The sequence below is a fragment of the Limulus polyphemus genome, unplaced genomic scaffold (genome assembly GCF_000517525.1).
Source record: "Limulus polyphemus unplaced genomic scaffold, Limulus_polyphemus-2.1.2 Scaffold310, whole genome shotgun sequence".
Classification (NCBI taxonomy): Eukaryota; Metazoa; Arthropoda; class Merostomata; order Xiphosura; family Limulidae; genus Limulus; species Limulus polyphemus.
The window spans coordinates 460806-471081 of record NW_013665920.1 but is presented as its reverse complement, the minus strand read 5'-3'; the positions used below and the strand labels follow the sequence as shown (position 1 = coordinate 471081).

At 32.1% G+C, this 10276-nt stretch overlaps 1 protein-coding gene across 6 annotated transcripts in view; it reads right to left on the bottom strand.

The window, feature by feature from the left end:
• Nucleotides 1–2016: 2016 nt before the first annotated feature.
• LOC106457273 overlaps nucleotides 2017–10276 on the bottom strand; it is a 320035-nt gene continuing 311775 nt past the window's right edge. For 4 of the 6 annotated variants that reach the window (XM_022383116.1, XM_022383119.1, XM_022383117.1 and 1 more), the window contains one exon: nucleotides 2017–8069. In XM_022383116.1, the coding sequence (XP_022238824.1) occupies nucleotides 7799–8069 (271 nt within the window). In that variant the 3' untranslated portion in view covers nucleotides 2017–7798. The remainder of the gene's footprint in view (nucleotides 8070–10276) is intronic. The other 2 variants (XM_022383120.1, XM_022383121.1) reach the window with 2 other exon arrangements.

The window sequence follows — 10276 nt, the reverse complement described above, 5'->3', positions numbered from 1 at the left end:
GGGGTGGAGCCCTAAGGTGAATTCCAAAATCCAAGTAGCCTATAATCTTCTCACGAGTGTATAGAACAAAGAAAAAAGTTTCATCGAAATCAGTGCACCCGTTTCCCTGTGAAAAGCGAACAAAATCACGTCCAAAACCGCACCAAAGCAAGTTTTTGAGCGGCCGCCATTTTCTTACCAAAAGACGTATGACAGTTTCAAGTAGCCTATAACCTTCTTACACATCTATAAAACAAAGAAAAAAGTTTCATCGAAAACGATGCACTCGTTTTCCCGTGAAAAGCGAACAAAAACACGTCCGCGAGCGTTACCGACATACACACAGACAGAAATTGAGATAAGGTTTGTTTCGGCTTCTCTGGTGTATGAAACGTGAAGATATGCAAAAAAGTACACTATTCTAAGCAATGTACAGACAAAACTCTTATTTTATTTATATAGATAATGCAATTAATCTCCCTAATTACTGTTCGGATTTCCTATGCATTTTCCAAAGAATATTGGTCATTTAATTTTAGTGTTTATACTGAATGCTGTAACACGCAGAAAACACAGAATATCTTGTTTTGATACAATATGTGAACCCTAATGGTAGTGAGCTGTATATAAACAAGTCGATAAGTTGAGGGTTAGTAAATGTTGTATATTGAGAATTTCTTAGCATGGTCTAAACAAACAATATTCATTACTACTCAGGGTGTGTAGTTGTGTTTTATATGATGTCGGTATCGTTGTCTTTGGCAATAACTTTTGAACGGATTTGATCGATGTTAGATGGATAGGTAAAAACCATCTGACAAAGGAGAAATAAACTAAAAGTACTACGTTATGACAAAAAAGATCCCTTTTTTGAAGTGGTAAGCTTAAAATTAAAAATAATATAACTGTAGACCAAAAAAAAAAGCAAGATAAAATAAAACCATTTCTAGACGTGTAGGAATATGGAGATTGTAGTTTTGTTATGTATATAAAATCCTCTAGATGAAAATATAAGAAAGTTAACGTTTAGGAAGATGGAGGCTGTAGTATATTATGTTAAGAGAACCATCCAGATCAGTAATATAAGAAATTCGTTTATGAATATGGAGATTAATGTATAGGTTGCTACTTATTATATGGAAGAAATGATACATTTGTTGTACCTTATGTACGTGCGTTGCGGTTTATAAATTAGAAACTCTTCCAATCCATAAAATATGTGTGTGGTACTTGAACGTGAATCTGTAGGTTCAAACAGTATATCGCACTTTTGTTGTAAACTCTCGGGAGACTGATCGTAGAGGTCTTACTTAGTAGTAGTTATTACAGATCACGCATTTAAATACTATTATATTCATACGTAGATTTAAATAGGAAGACCGAGTAGTATACGAACCCATGTATACCATTGTTAGGCAGTTTCATGGGAACATTTATTACCAACAGTTTCAATTGGACTTTTAAACTAGGATTATATCAGTGAATTGCTTTATTTAGTGTGATAAGCCCAGATCAAGAGTGGATTAAATATAAAATAACAGAGATAGGCACAGGTTCAAACTTTGCTCGGTCTAGGTTTGCGATTTCCCCAATAAAAACGACATTTAAAATATTAGATGATGGTATACACTACTATCGTGCCATCTTTTTCTCTAAAACACTTTGCTGTTGATTACAAAGATTCTATACCAAATATTTATGTTTAAAGGTTCTGTAAATGAAATTAGTGACCAATTTGCTGAAATGTAAGAGCAGTCATTATTTGAATTGTGAAAAATGCAGGCCGTGCTGACAAAAACTGAAAATGTGTAAAATGATTGGGCATTAATTAAATAAAGCGCACGTATTCTTCTACTTCCATTTGAAAGTTTTTTTTTTAACATTCATTGAAACTTGGTAAGAATTAATAGCGTGTGTAAAGTTTTATACTCCCATTATAAGTTGTGTACTAAAATGTGTCTCACCATGATATTCTACCGTCGTGAGCTGGTTACTTCTGCTCTGTAAAACGATAATCAGTGTAAACCAAACGGTAAATATTCATAGAACTGTAGTTAGTTTTATTGGAATATTGATACTGAATTACATTACACCAATTATGTAAAGAAATATACCCAATTTTTACTTGAACACTTTGGTCAACAAATAGTGCACATAAATAATCCATAGCTTGAAACCTGGACCATGAAAAAATCCATTAAAATCCATTTCAGTCTAAACAAATGCAATTTTGAAAAAAAAGAAACAACAAACATAATATAAATTCAATGAACTTTTTTGATAGACAGTTAACTGTCATATTTTGCCTGTAGTTGATGAAAGATTATATTTTTATCCTACAAGTCCCGTTTGTTTATAATAAAGATACCATTTTCCAGAATCTTTTGTGGAACAAGGTTAATATGAGCCAATAAAATTCACATAATAATATAAGAAAGTATTCTTCGTCAGTTATTACTGATTTTGATTCGCAAAAAAAGTAATAAATTAGAGACAAGATTTTTTAATGGAAAGAATTAATTAATTTTATTGTCAGAAATTAGGGTCGACGAAGGTGGACACTTTTTGCTTTATCTTGAACACAATCTTTTCCCCAAATAATTGGAAAGTGTTTAATATGATTTAGTAATAAATTTTGTACTCCAATATATGTATTACAAATTTTGAAATGAAATAAATTTATAATTTTTGTTTCCACAGAAAATATAGATATTTTAATTGATTGGTTAAAACTTTCACGCGAAAAACATTTGTAATATATCGCCAATACAAACAGAAAATGTAAACAAAAAAGGTACAAAATAGAAGCAAAAGCTCAAACAACCAAATTGCAGTCGGTCACGTTACGGAAATGACCAGTACATTTAGGCTTAACTTTCGATAAGAAGTTTGTAGAAAACTTATCAAGGTTTGATTAAGAAATTCAAAGCAAACATTGTTCTTACTTTATGAAGGAAAGCTGTGGCTACAACATGAAAACTTGACTTCTCAAAAAGAACACTGATTTCAATATTTTGTAATGTATATTCAATTCTATACTCAACAACAGAAACTTTAGAATTCCAAGTTGTTACTAATACATGTCAATAAAAATTAGTTAAGTAATTAAGAAAAGAAGGTATAAAATCTATAAAAAGTAAGAGAATAAAATTATATTGGTTAAGACATGTCTTCCATAAAATCACGTGATTAACGATTCCTTAGTTTTACCAAATAATTAAAAAAAAACGAAATGTAGGTAAGATAATATGTTTCCAAAGAACTTCAAAAACTTTTTAACCACATATACTTTGGATTCAGTCGAACCTCGTAGAATATACAAGAAAGTGACTTTACGATATCATTGTTTCTGTAAATACGAAACATATTAAAAAATAAAAATGTTAACATAAGCTTTTGACAGAAATTCTGCAAGTTTGTTGGTTTATACTTATGAGGAATGAAAAACGTTTTAAAGACTATTTATTACGTTGTGGATCGAATTATTATTGAAAAAAAGGAAATAAGTGCCAGGTAAAAACACAGGAGGCCATTTTCGTTTATTCATACGAGGAGTACAACTCGTGACATTTTGCTTATTTTAATGTTATTTAAGGTGAGAGGGGGCATGAAACAGACATATAGTTATTATTTATTGAAGATCGTGACTCAAAGCTATTTTAAACAAAATATTTATGACGCCGATACAAATGTTCCACATCATCCTGTTTATCAAACATCCGCACAGCATATGTTCTAATTTTATGACAATCTTACGCACATTAGCATTTAATGAATATAGTTATATATTGATATTTAAATGTGAACTTTGACACTGACATTTAATTAAGTGCTGGAAATATTACGTCATAATCATCACCCTGACCTACGTATGTGACGTGAAGCAAAATGTAGTAGTAGTCTAACACACAAATGATATTTGTGTGTGTTAGCTCCAAGGGCGAGATTTATATAACACCAAGAGATTTTATATATTTAATAATTAATTTTGTACTTGTAATAATATTGAGATATTTTGTTTTCTCATATGTTCGTTTAAGCTTTATAATAATATAAACGTATACCTCCGCCACGATTCACCCCAGTAACTGAGAATTTAATACTATTAAATTACTTTTAAAACATTTATTAAATTCACTCACCTACTGAAAATGTTAAATCTAAGAAATCTGATAAATAGCACAGATTGAGAAATAAAGAAAACTGCGGCAGAACTTTGGATTTCAGACATTGGGAGCCGAGTTCGAATTCGTGTGATATCCCAAAATATTTCCCGCACTTTAAGCTGTGAGAGCATTATAAGAATGGATCGTAGGTAGCAGGGTGCTACTGATTTGCTGCCTTCCCTCTAGTCATTAGTCCAAATTTAGATAGCCTTATTACCTTTACCAAAAATACAAATATATAAAAAATTAAAAAAGTAGAAAGTAATTTGATGTTAAAAACATTCTTTTCCAACCTCGTAGGAATTAAAATATATGTTGAAAACATTTTTCACTTAACTGCTGTAAACAATAACTCAGAAGCCTCGTTTTATTTTTCAGTTATAATATTTACTTTGGATAATTTCTTGCGTAACACCGCATATTTTTTCACAAGTACAGGCAGTGGCGGCGCTAAATTTTTTCTTGTCCCCCCTCCCCCAATTTAATCCTACATACCTAGAGCAAATGTAATGTGCATAACAAGAAAACACGTTCGTATGCGTACTACCGTTTTACAGGATGTTTTTCTTTCTTGTATGCCGGATGTCAATCAGATATATCATACAATAATAGGTATTCCCTTTAACCCTACTTTTTTTTATACTAATGGTACTACTGCACTAAATAATTATTTGTTTAATTAAATAATGCTTGAAATAACATTATTCATCAATCCACTCTTAAGGAGATTTGTTATCTCCCCCTAAATAAAAAGAATTGTTAGATTTGCTAGAATGGTAAAAAACTTTCTGATCCTATCCAAGGTCTGTGAGTACTTTGGGGCTTCAAAACTCGACAAGTACTTTTTGAAACCCAACTTTGGCTCAATGTAATTTAGCACGCTAGAATTTGGGGTGGATAACGAATCCCTTTAAAATATCACGCGAATATAAGATGTCTTGTTTAGCCCCCAAAATTTTGGTTTGCCAAATAAAAAAAAAAATTCGGTGCTGCGCTGTCACTGAGTATAGATAAGATAAATTCTTAACAAGCTTCACAAAAAGGTGTGAAAAGTATTAACATAAACAAGTGTGTGAATTTTTTCTAACCTAGATATTTTTTCATGAATTCTTTTACACTTGTGTCATGTATGATATAATAAATAACAACTTTTAGATATATTGCACAGAAAAGTGATATTTTTCAGAAACTTCTTGTCACATAATGAATAACAACTTTAAGTACGTTTTTGGAAAGAACAACAAAGAGAAAGGAGAGCCACAAATTATTTGGAAAATTGGAAATAATCAGTTAATTCACGATGTAAATTAGATATAAAATTTTTAAATAAGTCCATTATTACAGAACAAAAGAAAAAATCTCCACAAAATGTTAAGAGTTACGTTTTGATTTAACAAGGACAGAAATATTTCAATTCAATTATTTTACTGTGTGATTTTTCGCTCTTCAAGCTTTCTTCGGAAAGTAGGTACAAACACGAAAGTTGAAAAATATCTGTGTGAGGAGGATAGGTTTGGTTATTTCAGAGCAAAGCCACGTTGGACTATCTGCTGTGTCCACCGTGGAGAATCGAACCCCGGATTTTAGAGTTGTAAATCCATAGACTTACTGCTGTCCCATTGGGGGAACTTTGAGGAGGAATAAAATATAATTTCCTGCACTTTTTTACAAATATTTCCTCGTATGTTAGAGGAAAATAAAATGTCACGTGATACCAAATGGAAATATTTGGCCTGAAGAACAAAAAAATTCCCCAACTTCATTTAAAATTTCCTCGTAAAGAGAAGGAAAATAATATTTCCTCTAGAGAGAAGGAAACTATTTCCATTTGAACAAGCAGAGGAGTAAATTTTTCCTCAAGAGGAGAAGAAATTTGTTTTTTTCTTCAAAAGGCGCAAGACGAAAAAATAGCAGCAGACAGAAATATCGCGAACGGAAAAATCATTAATGTTTATTTTTCTGCGATAATTGCAAAATAAATCACCATTGAGGAGTTAAAGCGTCATTTTACTTTCACTGCATTACTTTAGCGTTAATCAGCAAATATTTATGAGCTTTCACTGCAGTATTCCAGCGTTAAACAACCAACATTTATCAATAAGTTGAGAAAAAAAGCCCGTGATGAAATTATGGCCAAGAAAATTTTATGTATGAGGAAATTTGTCATTTTTCTTCACCTCAGGATACAAGAATAACTACATACCGTACAAGAACATCAGTTGCTTTCATACAAACTCGCTAAAGGTAACGAAGTAACACATAGAACAAACACTGAACTTCACATGAATTATAATTCTGTAATGCGTTGATATATACGTTTTTTTTAAAGTCACTTCAATAGAAATACTCTTTTACATTGTGATATAATTAATTTCTATATTAGCAAAGTAGTGAACTTGGCTAGGAACCATTGAAAAATATTAATCAATTAATGTGAATTTCAATGATAAAAACCTTCTTTTTTTAATTCCTATATATATATATGTATATATGATCTTTATCATAAAAGAAGGGGTTATAGATAGTTTAATTAATATATTATTAAAACGCCTAGCGGAAAAAATTCGAAGCTGATGTTAGTTTGGAAATGCGACATCTTTATATCTAAACTGAATTGGTTTGAAAGTTTTAAATGTTTAACATCAATATAATTAGACCACGGATATTTCCGGTGGAGAGTAACTGTGTACGAGAGCAGATAATACAACCTGTGTGAATTAGACGTGACTAGAGGTGCAAGAAATCGTAAATATCTTAGTTCTAGTTTTAGTTCAATCTAGGGTTTTTAAGTCAAATGATAGATATTTGCAGTAGTTCAGTTTAATTCTTCCTTTTCTGTCTTATGTTGTTGTCACTTCCAGTAGAAGATGCTGTTGACTAAAGCAACCGACTGTTGTTTTTTCTCCTAGTTGTGTCTCAACCAAGTTCCATCAAAATGAAGCTTTCAGTACTTACTAGAACCAAGGGTCTTTCTAGTTACAACCTACATCAGTAAAGTATGCTTACCTCAATTTTACAATAAATGTTATACATGTTTGATTTGTTGACTAACATGCCCGACTGATCAAGAGACCAAAGATTCATCGATTCCAGATTCAGTTAAGCTAAATCCAGTCTCTGATTTGTCTCGTGGAATGAAGGCCACTGTCAAGGACTCTACAAAACTTAATTAGATGTGTTGAATCAACTATCGATTTAAGATTATATTCTTTGTGTCTTTTGATGCAATAACTTTCACTCGAATCTTTTAAAATGTACACATACTTTCAACTTGAAGCTAATAGATAATGTGCAACGTGTGTCACTAGGGGTGCGAGGCCTTAATTGGTTAAATATATATATGTAGTGTCCAGTATTATCACACGTTATTGCTGCATAGGCTAACATATTTACTATTGAGAATCACAAGATGCAAATCGCAGCAGCAAACTGAGCATTGGTTCATCAATAATGAACCTAAAAGCAGTCCTCAGTCTTTATAAATAATCCTTTCTTATATTTTACTTAGCACGTGTTCCCTTTATTTGTACATCAAAACGGATCGTTAAAATTTTGCATGTGATTGTACATGGCATCCGAGGACAACGCTGGTAATACTCGTATTTAATGTAACACAAGTGATTTGGTTCATGAAAAAGTATGCTATCAAATGATCAAGATGCTAGGATGAGATCAACACAATCACCAGCGTTTGTTAGAATCCCTACAGCTTGCTCATGTGTGACCCCCTCGAGACACTGGTCATTCACAGCAAGGATCTGGTCCCCTCGCTGAAGCTGCCCTTCTTCAACTGCCGCTCCTTCCTCAAACACTCTTTTCACATAGATCGGCAGATCTCCATGAGGACTTCCAAAGCCTCCCACTATACTGAAGCCTAAACCTTTTGGCCCTCGTAGAAGTCGAACGGTTTTGTGCCCGCAAAAACTACAAGAAAATATAGACAGTAATTAAATATGTAAACAAGGAAAATAAAGTCTTACTAGCTATAGCAGCAGTTTGTCCCCCTAATACTTCTTAGACTCTATTAATTGATAACAAAATCACGTAAGATAGTTAGAAAAATATTCCACTTATGGGACACAGGTAACAAAAGATTTTAATTCATAAGTATTCTTTGGAGCTGGTAACTAGTTTTGATACAATTTCATACACGACTGTTTCATTTAAATCTAATACGATAGTTATGATTTAAATAGTTATAAAGCGCGAGTATTAAATTTAGTATTTTTAGAAACGATAATTTATCGCAGGCTTGCTTACGTAACTGTTTACGAATCATTTGTTGTGTATTTCAATTGTTGTGAATTGACGTTACGTTACTCGAACCTTCTAATCTTTTTCTCGTTGTTTTAAGTGAGTATTGTTACATCATAACGTCTCGTAGTTTGTAGAAAGTTTTAGGCCTCAATCTGGCAATATATATATATAGGTGACCAACTTAGTGCATGTAAGTGAGTTAGTGAATGTAAAAGTGAAAAAAGTGAAGTTAGACTGCGTGATTGTAAGTTTATCCATAAAGATCATATACTGGCGATTACTAAAGTGAAAGTATCAAAACTTGTATTGTGATAACAGAGATAGAGAAGAATAACTGTCTTGTCGAAGGGTTTTCTAAAGTAATTGAATTCGCCTGTGTGGACTTTGACGAAAAGGAGACAATTACTTAAAACTCTGGACACAACTGTGATAACCAATAGTGTGACGAATTTAACAAATTTTTGTACACATGTTTGACTTGTCTTGAATATATTATTTTAAAACAAGTGGATTGTGTGTGTGTTGTCCGTTTATTCTTGAAATTTATCGCCAACAAGTCACAGACACCTACTGTAAAGAATCCGGCCCTATATAAAACCTAACAACATCTAACAATTTAGTTCCGTCACCTTACAAAACATAATACAATTTTGATACCTGGCAGTGGAATGTTGTATAAATCTAAGCAATAGAATCTTTTAGTGCAAAAATCCTTCAGCTTTAGATTTTTCAAAGGAAGTATGAATACAGCGTATATACGCACTTTCATAAGACTAAACCACGAATACTCTTAACATTCGTAAGCAACAAAACTAAGTGAAACATCTTAAAATCTCAAGAAGAACTTCCAAAACTTGCAAATCCTAGAAGTAAGTGTATCAATACAGTTCTCAAGAGTTACAAAGTAACTATTACAAAAATAATTTTACCAAATAAGAGTATTTGAAACTGTTGGTACTTGGTGAAACTCCATACTTACAGAATTAAGGGAAACAAAGACGATACTTTTACGGGCGAAACCATGGTAGTTGTAAAATGGAATATCTGTGAAACGTACAATTACTTTGTTTTCCTCAATTTTGCCATTCTGTCAATCTACAGACATCTTCAAATATGATCATTAATATGAAAAATTAAACGTTTCAATGACTCCTTTGTATCAACTTTTATATGAACTGCTTTACTTACTGAGTAAATAACATTGTGTTATTAATCCTTACCACAAAAATCTGATTTGTAAATGATTTAAGTAAAATTGATAATAATTACAATTTAGTTAGTTAATCTTCTTCACGCCATAAAAGTCGATATTCATGAAAGTTGATAATATAAATAGCGCCTAAACCACTGCTAAGTCCTTCATATCTCAGTCGGCCTGATGGGCCCTGGTATTAAACGAAAGACCTCGTCAGCACTGGATATGGCAGATGGTTGACATGTTATAGTATATTCTTCATTATTGTCACTCATGAGTCCATACATTACTTACCACTGAAGTCTTGTTTTCTTCTTGTATCAAATAAAAGACGTTTTGGGATTGGTTACGGTCTGCCTATGTATAACGGGGGAAAGGGCGGGTCTACTAGCATGTGTGGTGGATCCTAATAAAGTGGTCAGTCGGTGTAACTCGTTACCTTCATTAATTATTATAAATCTAACAAATCTATGAATAATTATTCTTATTATAAGAAATCAATTCATTCCGTTTCATAAAGAGAACAGCATTTTACTGATTCTTTTATAACTTAACAGTACCGAGTCACTAATAGTATTTGCATTCCGTTTCATAAAGAGAACAGCATTTTACTGATTCTTTTATAACTTAACAGTACCGAGTCACTAATAGTATTTGCATTCCGTTTCATAAAGAGAAC